Consider the following 14,920-nt stretch of genomic DNA (forward strand, 5'->3'; position numbering starts at 1 on the left):
CACTATTTTCTGAATTAATCTTCATATTTTTACATTTTCTTTTGAAAAATATGCTTTAATATAAAGCTATTAAAAACACGTTTAAAATACGAAAATGGAAAACTAAGTTCAGATCCTTCTTATTCACTTTGAAATAAAGCTTTGGTGATTTTTTATTTTATTTTTTATTTTTCAAAAACAGAAGGTAACCCTACCTCATCTCCTTGAACTCTACGGAATCTTGCAGGTGGTAGCTCATATGGGTGAAGATTTTCTCATGAAAATGACCATAGACCAAGATTATGATTTTTTGTTGGTAACATGTCACATAAGACAACATTATGCGCAGGTTTCATTTTTTTATTTTCTTTAAATTAATGGTGCACATTTGACCTCGATCATGCCAACTAGGGTTTTTTCATGAAAATGACCATAGCCCAAGTTTAGTATTTTTTCCTCGTCAGTGTGTCTTATAAAACGACGAACGGCGAAGGTTTCATATTTTTTTGATTTTTTAAATTAGTTATGCTCAGTCAAAGCTTTCGTAACCCCGTTGACCAGCTCAAAACCCCTCTAAACCCCACAGGGTTTCGCCTAACCCTAGCTCTGAACGTCAGCCGTCCGATCATACCCTGGCGCCAAGCGACAGCCCTCAGATGTGGTCTTCTAGAAGGAATTCGGTGGGCAGGCTGTGTGTAGGCTCCGGGCCGTTGGATCACAAGGACGGCTCCGCATTGTTGGATCGTGGGGCGATCCGCGAGAGGCGATCCTGTTGGTTGTGCTCGGCTGCTCGCCCACCACTGACTCTGCGAAAATAAACATTGTTATTGGGCCCAAAAGGAAACCAAGCTCTGGTTGGGCCGTCGAATTGCGTCATTTTTTTGTGAATGTGCTGGCTCTGTTTTTTGTGAACGTGTTCGCTCTGGTTTTTTGCATCATTTGAAATTACACAACAATTGACATTGCATAGAAAATTTAGTTCTTTCTGTTCCATACAAATGCAAAATGAACAAATTTATAAGGGCTAAATTTATTTTTATCATGCAAAATGGCCACAAACTATTAAAAAAATGGGTCATTTTGCATTTGTATAATGGCCACAAGCCCTCTATCTTTTTTTATCATGCAAAATGACAAAATTTATAAGGGCCAAATTTATTTTTATCATGCAAAATGGCCACAAGCCCTTCAAAAATTATCGCTTTTTGTTCATATTAATTGCATTTTTGCCCCTAGTTGGTTCCTACCCACGGGTTTTGCCCTTACTTTTCGAGCTTGCTCAGTTTTGCCCTTACTTTTTCTGTCGTGGTCCCTCGAATGCCCTTTGACCGTTTGACCAAAACTTTGAAAATTCATAACTAATTCATATGAACTCAGTAAAATGCAAATAAGATATCAAAATGTTCAGATAAACATTACCTTTATGTGCATATCATTTGCATTCAGGACAAAAGCACCCTTTAAACTACCTGAGGTAATTAATGTTATTAACATTATTGAAAATAAAAAGGTATAAACAATATTTTTTCATGAATAAAAATTACATGCAGATGTAGGTGATGTTTCCTGAACATCCTGATATCTTATTTGCATTTTTCTGAGTTCGTATCAATTTGTTATGAAGTTTCCAAATAATGGTCAAAGTCGTTAGAACATTCATAACAAGATGATACGAACTCAGAAAAATGCAAATAAGACATCTGGATGTTCAAAACACATCACCTACATTTGCATGTAATTTTTATTCATGAAAAAAACATTGTTTATACCTTTTTATTTTTAATAATGTTAATAACATTAATTACCTCAGGTAGTTTAAAGGGTGCTTTTGTCCTGAATGCAAATGATATGCACATAAAGGTAATGTTTATCTGAACATTTTGATATCTTATTTGCATTTTTCTGAGTTCATATGAATTAGTAATGAATTTTAAAAGTTTTGGTCAAACGGTCAAAGGGCATTCGAGGGACCACGACGGAAAAAGTAAGGGCAAAACTGAGGAAGCTCGAAAAGTAAGGGCAAAACCCGTGGGTAGGAACCAACTAGGGGTAAAAATGCAATTGACCCCGTTTCCCACGCGTGTACACTCCCGATGCTGTGGTGGGTTTGAAAACGGGCTACTAACTTCACATTTGACCCCATTATTGCCACGGCCAAATAACACATAGCACTACGGCTATTTAAGCCACCCTCTGCCTCTGCCATCTCCACCCTGTGCCTCTGCCATCCCTCATCCATCTGCCCTTCTTGCTCTTCGACCCCTTCTCCTTCTTCTACACATCCCTCAGCCATGTAGTACACCGGACCAACCTACCGCTTCCCACCCACCGTGCCGGAGAGGCTCTACCCTACCGGCATGTACGTTGATCGCACACTACGTGTGTGAGCGATATCAAGGCTAAGGACCGCAAGGAACTTCACCGAGTTCTTCCTCGTGTCCGGCTACCACCACCTCCCGAGGGGATCTCCAACGATGTTCCGCGTCGAGGAGGTCATCCAAAACCGGGTGGTGGTTGCTCTCCTTGCCCACTTCACGAACACATTCGACGCCTTCTACCTCCTCGGCCGGGTGTTTTGGTGTGGCTCCGAGTTCATCGCTTTCACCACCCACAACAGGTTCACGGAGTACACCAACATCTTCCCCACCGCGACGCGCATGCACACTCTTCCATACCCCATCGACAACGCCCCGGAGGAGCAGTGAAAAGGGCTCCCGGAGGAGGAGCGAGGTGGAGAAGGCGGCGGCTAGGGTTCTAAACCCTTATCTTTTTTTAGTCTATGTTATGTTAAGCTGTAATTGAACTATATTGGAGTTGTTATGGGCTTGTTGGCCCTTTTCTTAAGTTCTATTATTAAGTTTTCTATCTATTCTATTATTAAGTTCTTCGTAGTTTGAATTATGTGATCGTGCTATGGGCTTGTTGGCCCTATCTACATATTGGGACTACATATTTGTTGATTGTTTTCTTAGATAGCTCAGCTTGTTAGTAGGATTCCCTTGTTAGTAACCACCTAGTGCATGCAAGCAAGTTTTGTTAGTAGGGATGAATGAGTAGAGCTAAGCAAGGGAGTGGCTCTTTTTTTACACAGGCCACAAATATGTAGCCACCTAGCTAGAAGAGAGGAACCAGCGGCAATGACCGTCGCTGCATCCATGGCGGCTGGCGTGCAAGAAAGCTGCTCGGTCAGTGCATCGTGGCGGACGCATCAGCGCATGTAGGCTCGGTCGGTGCATCGTGGGATCGTGGCATCGGCGCATGCAGGCTCGATCGATGCATGCAGGAAGGCTTTGCTGGGTGCATGCATAGCAGGCTTCTGTCCTGGCGGCGCGCGCAAACGTTTAATGCAAGGGACAGCCCAACAGTCGAATAGCGACACCACCCAACGCGGCCCCACTTGTCAGGTCGAACGGACGACACAGTCCAGCATGGCCCCACTAGTCAGAGTTAACGGTCAAACCTTTGACCCGACGGCAATGTCCGTCGTGCCCAGTTATGAGGGTTTCTGGCAAGTGAGTGGGGAAAATTGAGCAAAAGTTAAGAGCGCGGGGATGAATGAGTAGAGCTAAGGAACAAGGGGCATAGATGTAAAAAAACCATTATAAAAATGGTTTGGTGTGTGGAGGGATGATGAAGTATGTTTTCTGTTTTATAACGTGGTATTTTGATGGTCTCTTTCTGGGGTATAATTATGTGTTTCTACAAATTTACCCATACCTATGCACGAAAGTTTCTTGCACTGGTAATCACATGCATTATATTGGTGCTACAACCACTGCTCTTGTTCGCTTCGTAAATTTCTTCGTGGTTGGTCCCGCAACCACATGGCTGAGGAGCGCAGGGATAAGGCCTTACTTATGACTCAGATTAATGCCTTAGACCTTCGTACTGAAAGTTTCGGTCTCTTTGACCCGGAATGGGTGTTGCGCTTCTCTCTCGAGGAAAACCTGGTGCAGTTGCATCGTCAAGCCGAAATTTACTGGCGCCACCGGGGCACGATCAACTGGTTGCTTAAAGGAGACTCTCCCACTGCCTACTTCTTTGCTATTGCCAATGGGAGGCGTAGAAGATGCACAATCGACAGCCTGCTGATCAATGGGGTAAAGGTCTTAGACCAAGGCATTATCGTGAACCATGTGGTTGATTTTTTTCTCCTCCCTCCTCTCTGCCAAACCTGATCTGGGCTTTAGAATTACCTCTTCCTTCTGGAATAATTACGACAGGGTCTCTGCGAATGAAAACGCTACTCTCATGCAGCCTCTTTCTGAAGAGGAAATCTTCCTCTCCATCAGTAAAGCCAATGCTTCTGCCTCTGGCCCAGATGGCTTGTCAATCCCTTTCTTCGGGAAATTCTGGCCTCAACTAAGGGTGCTTATATGTGCGATCATTCAAGAATTTTGCTTGGGGACGGTAGACATCTCTAGACTCAACTATGTTGTAATTTCCCTCATTCCTAAAGTCAAGGGCACGGAGCTCATTTCTCAATTTCGGCCTATTGCCCTGATAAATAACTTTGCTAAATTCCCTGCCAAATGTTTTGCCACGCGCCTCACTCCTGTGGCCCATCGTACTCTTTCTCCTACTCAATCCGCCTTTGTTAAAGGCCCTTTTATCCTTGATGGGGTATTGTGCCTTCATGAAATCATCCATGATATTAGTAAGACTGGCAGCAAGGCAGTTATTCTTAAGATGGATTTTGAGAAGGCATATGACTCCGTAAGCTGGGGTTTTCTTAGGCAGGTCCTTTTGTCCAAGGGCTTTGATGGTGGCTTTGTTCATAGAGTGATGCATATGGTCTCGGGGGGCCATACTGCTATTTCAGTCAATGGGAGGGTTAGCAACTTCTTCAAGAACTCCAGAGGCCTCAGGCAAGGAGACCCCGCCTCTCCCATTCTTTTTAACTTTGTTGCGGATGCTCTCTTTAACATTCTGTCCAGAGCTGCGTTGGCTGGACACATCTCCCCTGTGAGCTCACATCTCATCCCAGAAGGCATTAATCACCTCCAATATGCTGATGACACGATTATTATGGTGGAACTTAATGATGCTTGTCTCTCTCATCTTAAGTTTCTTCTTCTCTGCTTCGAGGCACTGTCGGGCCTGAAGATTAATTTTGCCAATAGTGAAGTGATCGTCACTGGGGTATCGGAGACCAAGGGCTTGCGTGTTGCCCATTTGCTCAACTGTTCTTTAGGCTCATTCCCTCTCAAATACCTCGGTCTTCCTATTTCTTCTGACAAGTTATTGGCCAAAGACTTCGCCCCTACGGTGGCTAAAGTGGGCAATCGTGTCATGCCATGGAGGGGCAGATATAATACTCAAGCTGGAAAGGTTGCCCTGATTAACGCCTGTCTTTCCTCCCTCCCTATGTTTGTGATGGGGTTCTATCTTCTTACTAATGGGACACACGCTAGGTTCGATAAACATAGAGGTGCCTTCTATTGGAATGCGGCAGATAACAAGCGCACATATCGTATGGTCAAGTGGGACCACATTTGTAGACCCAAGAGCCTTGGGGGGCTGGGCATTATCAACACTTTAGTCATGAACAAGTGCCTGATCATCAAATGGTGGTGGAAGATCATGTCCACCCCGGACAAGCCCCTCTGGTACAACATCCTCAAGGCCAAATACCTCCCTTCTTCTAGTCCTATGTTTGCTCATGCCACAGGCGCTTCTCAATTCTTGAAAGATCTTGTCAAACTCAGGCCCGTGTTCCAAGGCCTAGTCAAGTTTGTGGTGCATAATGGTAGATCTACTAGATTTTGGCTCGATTGGTGGTGTGGTACGACCACTCTTGTTGTTTCTTTCACAGTGCTTTTCTCTTACTGTCCTGACCCCGAGATCTCGATCTCTGAGCTCTCTGACAATAACTAGGACCTTCAGCTGCGGCGTTCTCCGTCTCCTGAAGAGTTGGTCGATTCGCAACGTCTTGTTGCCCACTTCCCTGTGCTCTCGGAGGAGGCGGATTCAGTGACATGGCCCCACTCTTCGTCTGGTCGGTTCTTTGTTAAATCTTTATATGGCAAGCCGATTTCTGGCTCGAACACTTCCAAATTCAAGTGGATCTGGAGGGCTCGCATCCCTCCGAAGATTAAGATTTTCTTATGGCAGGCATCCCGTGGCCGCTTGCCGGCTGGTGACCAGATTCGCAAACGTAATGGTTCAGGTTCTGATCGATGCGCCCTGTATGGCCAGTGAGAGGACACGGCCCATATCTTCTTCAATTGTGTCTTGGCTAATCTCTTTTGGTGTTGTATCAGATCGTGGCTACATGTTTGTTGGAGACCGGCTTCCTTCTCAGACCTTCGTCTTCTGGCCTCTAACCTGGTTGGGGCCCAGAGAAGAATGTTCTGGCTGGGATTTACGGCGGTGTGCTGGACCCTCTGGACAACTAGGAACAAGTTTACCATTGAACATGTCTTTCCTGCTAAACCTGCTGATTGCTTATTTAAAACTTGCATATTCCTGCAGCAGTGGAGATTATTGACTAAGGAGGAGGATCGGGATGCTTTTGATGATATGATGTCCAAGATTCGGGCTATAGCTACCTCCCTTCCTCGAGCTCAAGCCAGCAGTTAGGAGTTGTTGGCCCTGCTATCGTTGTTTTTGAGTCTCCGGCCTGCGTGCCGTGTACTGGCCTGGGAGCCATGTACGTTAAACCTAAGTTTGGTTCGGTGTGCCGCTGATATTTTGTTACTGTTGTGGTGGTTTGCTCGTGTGGTTTGTTATGACTCTGCCTGGTGGCTTTATCTATAAAGTCGGGCTCTGACCTTTTTTCTAAAAAAAATATTGGTGCTACAGTGTCAAATGTTGACATTTTTTTGTCACGTGATGAGAGGGTGTGAGACTGATGTATTTTTATAAGCTGGTTGCTACGGATTGATTTCAGAAATTATTGAGCAGTCAAAATCATGAACCAAATTCAAAAATGAACACTCTCTTGAATAAGAGAGCTCCTTGAGAAATCGTTGACCACGACAAAAATTAGGAACTCGACCCAAAATCATATTGATGCTATGGTGATGCATGTTGGCACTTATTTTTTATCAGAGTGTGTGCGAGACTGATATATTTCAAAAATTCAAAACAATCCTATTTCCAAAATCCAATTTAAATTTTGAATTTTAGGCGTAGTCCATGCGAACCAAGCAATGCTTGAGTTAAAGTCTTCTTTGACTCATCTCGTGCCGCTGGAACTCTTGGGAATCAACGAAGCCTCATAGTCCTGACACAACTCTGACTCAAAAAAACAGGTTTCCCCGCAAAAAAAAAGACTCAAAAAAACAGGAGGGTATAGTCTACGGATGATATGTAGCAGGAGTGAGAGTTGACCGAGCCAGTCCCCGGCTGCTCGCAAGTGGGACTGTTGTTAATTTATGTTTGGAAAACCAAGTAGCAGCCGTCCCGGCTGCTTCATTTTTGCCGTGCGAGATCGGGGGTTTGGGCCATTGGGATGAGCGCAGCTGTGGTCTGGTTGAGGCCTCTGGTTGACCACTCGCTCCAGTCACAATGGGCCGCTCCAGTTAATTTGACTCAGAAAACGAATTTCTCGAAAAGAAAAGAAAAAGTAGGAGTGAGAAAAAAAATCGTTTGTTTGCGTCATGCCTAGATTTTCAAATCCCAACCATGTAGTACGGGGTAGGACAACGAATACTCATGGCGTGGACCAACATATTGATGGCGTTGGTGGTTTTATTTGTGAGGCACGCTATTTCCTCCCTCGCAAAAAAAATAAAAATAAATAAAAGAGGCACGCCTTTTCTTGGGTAAGTGTCATGGCATGTACTACTCCACAAAGGGCTTTGAGTTTGATGTGTTGTCTGTTTCTGCAAGTGTCCAAATAAGCAGTACCTTCATGAGCTTTCCCTACTTGTTATCGATAACTAACGGATGGTGCAGGCTCTACCGTTATCAGTTCATCGTAAAATAGAGAAAGCGCTCCCGATCTATTCCCTATAGCTTAAAAAACGATGTTATGTTATGAGACGACGGAGGGAGTACATCTTAATCAAACATATCACAGCACGAAATGCGGTCCAAGTTACTACAGTTGAGTCTGGCTACTTTTGAAAATTAAGGAGGTCAGCATGTGCGCTCCTGGCCAAAATGGTACTGGTACTAGGGCTCTTCAATTATACCAGTACTGCTGATGAGTTCGTGTCGACCCCTAAGCCCAATACCGTACCAGTGTAGTACCGCGCCTAGCGACTAGCGGTGCTCAAAAGAGAAAAGGCCGCTTCAATCATCCGTCGACGAAACAGTAGCAGTAGTGGTGATCACTACCTTCTCAAAAATAAAATAAAATAGCGGTGATCACTAGTGCTAAGTTTTTTTTCTTTTCTGATTGTTTTTAGAATGAAGAAAAGAATGCCAACCACTCGGGAATTATTTATACGAGCGGCCCATCGAAATAGGGCCACAAGGAAATCGTTTTCTGGGTCAGATTCGGCGTAAATGCAACCCAACTGTGTGATGCAATTGTTGTCGCCGGATCAGCCCGACTATCAAAGGACACCATAAATTCAGCGTGTTGCGGAAAGGTGTACGTGCATGCAACACGAGGCCTCCACCAGTGGCCGTGCCGCGGGTCGTGTGGCGCAGCAGCGTCTCTCGGTTTCTGCGTCGTGGACGGACGCGCACCTCCCACTCCCACATTTCCGGGACGGCCGGGCACGTCGCTTTTGTTCATAAGACTAACCACAGTGGGAGTAACATACTCTCTCCGTCCACGAATAAATGTATTTCTAGCTTTTGTCTTAAGTCAAAGTTTTGAAATTTTGATCAACTATATACTAAAGAGTAATAACATATATGACACAAAATTGGTATATTATAAAAGTACATTTCAAAATAGATCTGGTGACATTAATTTAGTGTCATAAATGCTAGTACTTTTCTCTATAAAGTTGGTCAAAGTTTTAAAACTTTGACCTAAGAAAAAAGCTAGAAGTACACTTATTCGCGAACGGAGGGAGTAGGTAGTAACATCGCACATGTCTAGATAAAATAGATGATGTGACAAGCAATAAATGAAGAAAGAGAGGCATGTAGTAACATAGGTAGTTACTACTAATATGAGTAACATCACACATATTAAGGCAAGATGAGTCTATAGCCTAATAAATGAAGTGTTCCATGTTATCAAACATATGTTACTCCCCACTATAGAGATAGTAACATAGAGTAGTAACATGGGCATGTTACTACTCTATGTTACTACCATTGTGGCTAGTCTAAAGGCGTATTCATGATATATGGCATGATCTATTCTGATAGATTGATAGGTTTTGCATCAATAATAAGGGTTTGGTGTAATACTACACCTCAGTACCCCTGACCTGAGTGACGACTCGTCTCTGGCCTTCTTCCTTTTTGGAAGTAAACAGACCAAATGCTAGCGAGGGCCAAAGGAGGAATCTCAAACTCAAAGCATCAGGTAACGCGAAGCAGTTGAGCAAATGATCAGGCGAGAGTAGCAAACAAAGAATCTAGACGAACGACCAAAAGCAGCAAGACTGAGACATACTGTTCGAGATCAAAAGACAGTTGCCTGGCAAGATTTTCAAATCCACTGCAGAAGCTAGTTCATGGCATCACAGGAGAAAATACTAGCTTTGCATATTCAGGACCACTCCATACATCAAAATGAAACAGAATTACACTGTACTGACCATAGGTATTTCGCACCACCTTTCATACTACAACAAACACGAGTCTTTCAACATCGGCTCGGCAAGTATGGGGCCAGGCCAGATGTAAAACCCAATCAATCGCCGGTAACATTTTTCACCATCATGTTGAAGAGAACCACTTATTTGAATAGACTACAGGGGGGTTCCTTCGATTCTCCAGCAGCAATTTATATAGCAACAACAAACATCAGCATTTTGTGCACAGCTGGGAGCATCCATGCTATCTCAACAGTGGCCCTGGATTATTCATGGGCCCTTTGAATCAGAGTATGTTGCCAGCAAGGAAAGCAAACGATCAACCAGCAGGCTGTACTCTGCTCCACCGGCTGTCGTCGTCCTTGAGCTGTTGAATATAGCTGTATCGGTTTTCTCTGATGTAAGTTACTCCAGACCATATCCCTCGAACAAGAAGAATGCTTATAAACACCATGCTTCCAAATGTGCAAACCACCTGCACACACAATACGAACAAGTCACTCAAGGGAAGGACCAAAAAATGAGTTCGTGACAAGCATCAAGGCAACGTAGTGCAAGGTCTGTTTCTCAAGCTATCCTCAAGGAGCCTTAGTCTGTGATTTCAGACAAATTGTAATTCCTCGTGCTGATAAATCTCGACTATGGACTTTGCTGTGTCTCCCTGAAATGCAAAGTCTGTAAATTAAAGCTTTGAGAGGTACGTACATGGCAAGTACATTACGTGGAACCATTTAGCTTGCCCAATAAATGCGGTGAGCGGGTAGCCGGGTACCTTCCAAAAGCTGAATAATATAACCTTGATTAATATCTCGAAAACAAATGCCCACATGCCAATGAATGCAACCGGTGATTTTTCCTGCCTCTGTTTTAGGCAGCTGTAACCCTGATTGGTGTATTGATTGCACGAACCAACTACCAGCGTGAGATCAATTTCTTGGCTAGCAGGTAACCACAAATATGACATAAAATATGTATGAATTCAATAGATTATGATGGCAGCCTAACTCCTATCCAGAATTTTAATTCTGGGGTACGTGTTGATTCTACAGCCATATTTCTGATTCTGATTGATTCTCTGTCACCAGTCACTACAAATACAGGCTGGAACTAGCTTACATGCAATACAACGGTCATGCAGCACTTCAAAATGTTATTGATGTTCATGTCCACATAGCGTGAGGACTCTGCTAACCCTGATGGGAAGAGATGCACGTTCGCAGGCTCAACCAACACCCTGGAGGGTTATCTTGGAGTACTGTTTCCCATCCAACAAAATTCCAGTAAATAGAAATACAAAGTAGAATCCATCCCAGACACTAAGGGTATCATAATGAAGTATCGGACATCTTGCAAAACAAAAGGCTGAATTGCAGAAACAGGAAAGACTGGTTCAAAATACATGTCCATGGACCATACATAGAATAGACAAGCCAAGAAAGTGACAGTATCATTACACGAGATGAATGGCTTAAGCCATAAGGTCATCTTCATGTCTTGGTGGGTACTGTTTAACTGTGCAAGTGCCAAAGATACTTAACTATTTGCATGCCAGGAAAGTTTCCTGCTCGCGACTCAGTAGAATCCTCATAGGGTGGTCACTGAATTAGACTGTGTGTATGTGGTACAGGCCATGAACTTAAAGGTTGATGATCCCTGTAAGCTTGGCGTTTTAATCCAGGAAGGAAAGGAGCTGCCGCAGCAAATCAGTTACGAGGGAAGTGGAGATGAAAAGAAACAGAACAGGGTTCTTCATTAACTAGCTCAACATGCTTAGCCTTTCTCACTTTTCCATCACAATAAATTAACCTACCCACGGAAATAAGGTTGCAACTTTTAACTGCTGCAGAATTTTCCAAAAAATTAATTGCAATTTGCAAGCCCATCTACTAGTCAATTTGTGTGACAGAGACCCCTCTGATTCAATTCTGTTGAGTTAACCCACAACTACCTGTAGCAGTCAGTTTAATTGTGCCTGTCACGTCACTAGTACAAAATAGAATGGGCCTAACTAGGGAATTACTGTGTAACATGAAATAAGCAAAACAGTGCTAGAAAATAATGGGCTAGAGGTGTTAGATTGCACAAACCAAATAATAGACAGGCTTGAATTAAGAACTTTGAGGTAGAAAAATGTTGGCTGCACAGAATCAAACAGTACAGAGACATAAGCTGCAACTTTACATTTTCTATCGCAAACTAAGAGTGGTGGATCTGTACCATCTACCACGGGGTTACTGATCTGACACGTAACAGCATTAAACCAGCATAGATAGCTTTGGTGGCTAAAAAGAAATCAACAGCGGAGAATTTGAAGGGTCATTTACCAATAAGCAAAACACCACGTCTAGCACAAATGTTTTGGCCTCATTTCACCAGTCTATAATATACACAGCAGTAACATCCTGCCTCTGGCATCCTATGATCCAACCTGATGCCCTGATGGCCTGAAGAATGCACCTCCCTGAGTGATTGATGCTTCACCTTGGGCTAATCCTACTTAATTTTGGGGGCTCTATGTTCTATTTGTACTAAGATCTGGAGCTCTCTCACTTGTAAACTCTCCAAGTGAGGAATGCACTCATATATATTCTTGTACTGGACCTATTTTCTAAAAGCAAACAATGCTGATAACAAGGAAGTCACTATGTCTTGGTGTGACCAACTATCTGTGCGGTCTTACACATCTATTGAAACGTTCACTTTTGAGCGATTGCCTGAAAGAAAACCGGGGCAACCCCCTCACCATTTTTAGAAAACATCCATCAACCCAACAAAGCGACGACCTCACAAATAGCAACAAAGAGTACCTATCTGTTCCCTGCACGAACACGCCCTTCGAAGCACAAACTATTGACTATCCCATGATCATACAGCATCACAACCATTTGTCGTGCATAGAAACACTAAATCAGAAATAGTATTTGTCCACAATTTTGAAACAGGGCATCAAACAGCTTATATGTGAAGGAATTCCTCACCTCAAGAAGCCCCTTGAGGATCCACAAGAAGGTGAGAACCAGCACACCATTGACCGAGAACTTCACCTGCACGCGCATAAACACGGGAACACACCAGATCACGCACAAATCCGGTGGAGATCTCCATGCCGCTTATTCCGAACAAACATGATAAACTCAAGCTGACAAAGCAAGCAGCGAAACGGACCAGCTCAGCGGGGACGGAGGGCGGCAGCACGGACCTGGCGGCGCGGCGCGCGCGGCGGGAGGCCTTCCTGAACACCGAGTGGAGGAACCGGGCCAGGAGGTCCAGGCTGCGGTCGTCGTCGTCTTCGTCCGCATCGTCCTCCTCGTCTCCATCTTCCTCCCTCCCGTCCCGGTAGGAGGCGGCTCCTGACAGGTCGCCGACCCAGGGGCGGGCGTCTGGGACGACGACGACGGCGTCGGGATGGCGGCGGCGGGCGGCGCGGAGGAGACGAGTCGGAGGCGGGGCGCGGAGGTGCCGATTGAAGGGGGGCGGGGAGGGCTTGAGGTGGCGATGGTGCCCGGAGGCGGGGCCAGGGAGCAGAGGGGGGAGGTGGCAGGTGATGGTCGCCATGGGAGGAGGCTGCTGGTGCTCAGCCTGCCAAGGGAGAGGAGGCTGCTGGTGCTCAGCCTGCCAAGGGAGAGGAGGGAGGTGGTTTTGCCCCCTTTTCCTTTTTCCTTTTTTCACATTAATTTTGGGTTTTTACTGTGCGTGTTTCAAAAACCTTGCGCCATTTGGGACATTTGGAACTATGATATTTATAATAATTTTGCTAAAGCACATCTAGATGTGCTCTAAGTATTACACATCTAAATCATATGTCATTGATTTTGCGCTAAGATTCGTGCGCATATTATAAACTAGAAAAATCAGCACACATATAATGACTATTGTACTGAAACAACTTGGCTAAATTACACGAATATGGTGTCAGAAAAAAAACACGAATGATCCTGACCAGAATGACCACGAAGAACTTACGATTATACACGCATAGCTACCGAACATTAGATTTGAAGGATGTCTCGAGCAAACGTTCCATCCTAGATGGTTTGCTCGGGAGGAAACCTTAGGGTGAACGTTTTTTTTCTCCCAGGATTGCCTCGGCGTCGTGCCTGACAGCAAAGCGACATGGATCAGGCTAAAATTACACTTCCTTTTAGGTAAAAAATGGCATGTTACATATAATAAAAAAAATCATGCAAGTAAAAAATAAATTTGCTACAGCTCAACGGTGTAACTTTTTTGCATATATAAAAATAGAATATACACACACAAAATTGCCATGTTTTAAAGCATGAAAATCTGTCATGCCAAAAAGAATAAGTTTGCCATGCTGCATGGCTTAACAATTTCAGTATATAAAAAACCGCTAGCAAAACTAACATACAGCCTTGCCATAATATGGAGCATAAAAAATGTCATCTGTTTGGATAGAAACTCATATATAAAACATCAAAAATTATTTAAAAAAATGTTTACAACAACCAGATGGTAACTTTAGGAAACTAAAAGGGAGAATTTAGAAAAATATTAGAAAATTGTGATAGTCACATGGCAATGAAAGGAGGGATTGTTTACGTACAGTATGGCAAATCTTAAAAAATGTTTGTAGTCTTGACATAGCAGCTTTAAGAAAAAGAAAAATATATCCATAAAAGATAAAATGGCAAAAAATTAAATAAAAATTGTGAAGAAATCACATAAAAACAAAATTGCCATGGAATGTTCAGATAGTTTGCAATGGTATACAAAAGGAATTTACAATTTTTTATTCAATAATGTTTCCACCGTAGGAGCAATAAATTTGCCATGCTCCAATGTACCAAAATAATTTACCACGGCATGTACAGTCATAACCGCCAGTAAACTTGTCGTGTTCCAAAAAATAATTTTGTCATGCTCAAAAAATATTTTTGCCATGATATAGTACAAAATAGAACTTACCATGAAGTGTTCAATATTTTTGCCATGTTATGTAAAGTAAATTCGTCGTAGTCCAAAAAGAAACGGAATTGATAATGAAGATGTGTTTAAAAAAATGTTCACATTGCAAAGGTCAGAATTTTTTATTGTAAAATAACAGGGCAAATGTTGTTTGCATGGCTAATTGGAGAAAAAACCATGGTATTGGGAAAAAATAGCCATGGAAAATTAGAAATTATGTCACTATGGTAAATGGCAAAAACTATCTATATCTACATGAAAAAATAGTTAATAAATTAGCCATGGCAAATTAAGAAAATAAACTGCCATGATCTAATTAATAAAATTGCCATAATCTAAAA

At 43.3% G+C, this 14,920-nt stretch overlaps 1 protein-coding gene across 2 annotated transcripts; it reads right to left on the reverse strand.

Annotated features, from left to right (window-relative positions):
• Positions 1 to 9,510: 9,510 nt before the first annotated feature.
• LOC123098171 (protein SHORT HYPOCOTYL IN WHITE LIGHT 1) lies at positions 9,511 to 13,288 on the reverse strand. Of its 2 annotated transcripts, XM_044520073.1 has the most exons (4): positions 12,816 to 13,288; positions 12,629 to 12,694; positions 10,356 to 10,432; positions 9,511 to 10,125 (listed from the first exon to the last, which is right to left on the reverse strand). In XM_044520073.1, the coding sequence occupies exons 1-3, from the start codon at positions 13,203 to 13,205 to the stop codon at positions 10,382 to 10,384; spliced, it is 507 nt and encodes a 168-aa protein (XP_044376008.1). In that variant the 5' UTR covers positions 13,206 to 13,288; the 3' UTR covers positions 9,511 to 10,125; positions 10,356 to 10,381. The 2 variants fall into 2 exon arrangements, with proteins under 2 accessions (XP_044376008.1, XP_044376007.1); XM_044520072.1 differs by lacking the exon at positions 10,356 to 10,432 and having other exon boundaries at positions 12,816 to 13,280.
• Positions 13,289 to 14,920: the final 1,632 nt, after the last annotated feature.

The sequence above is a fragment of the Triticum aestivum genome, chromosome 4D (genome assembly GCF_018294505.1).
Source record: "Triticum aestivum cultivar Chinese Spring chromosome 4D, IWGSC CS RefSeq v2.1, whole genome shotgun sequence".
NCBI classification, from domain to species: Eukaryota; Viridiplantae; Streptophyta; class Magnoliopsida; order Poales; family Poaceae; genus Triticum; species Triticum aestivum.

Excerpts from the sequence above, each read along its gene's own strand:
- LOC123098171 (XM_044520072.1), bottom strand. The coding sequence starts at position 13,205 with ATGGCGACCATCACCTGCCACCTCCCCCCTCTGCTCCCTGGCCCCGCC. Across the intron at positions 12,695-12,815 it reads CCTCCGTCCCCGCTGAGCTG|GTGAAGTTCTCGGTCAATGG; the intron begins GTCCGTTTCGCT and ends ATGCGCGTGCAG. Across the intron at positions 10,126-12,628 it reads TCCTCAAGGGGCTTCTTGAG|GTGGTTTGCACATTTGGAAG; the intron begins GTGAGGAATTCC and ends TTGTGTGTGCAG.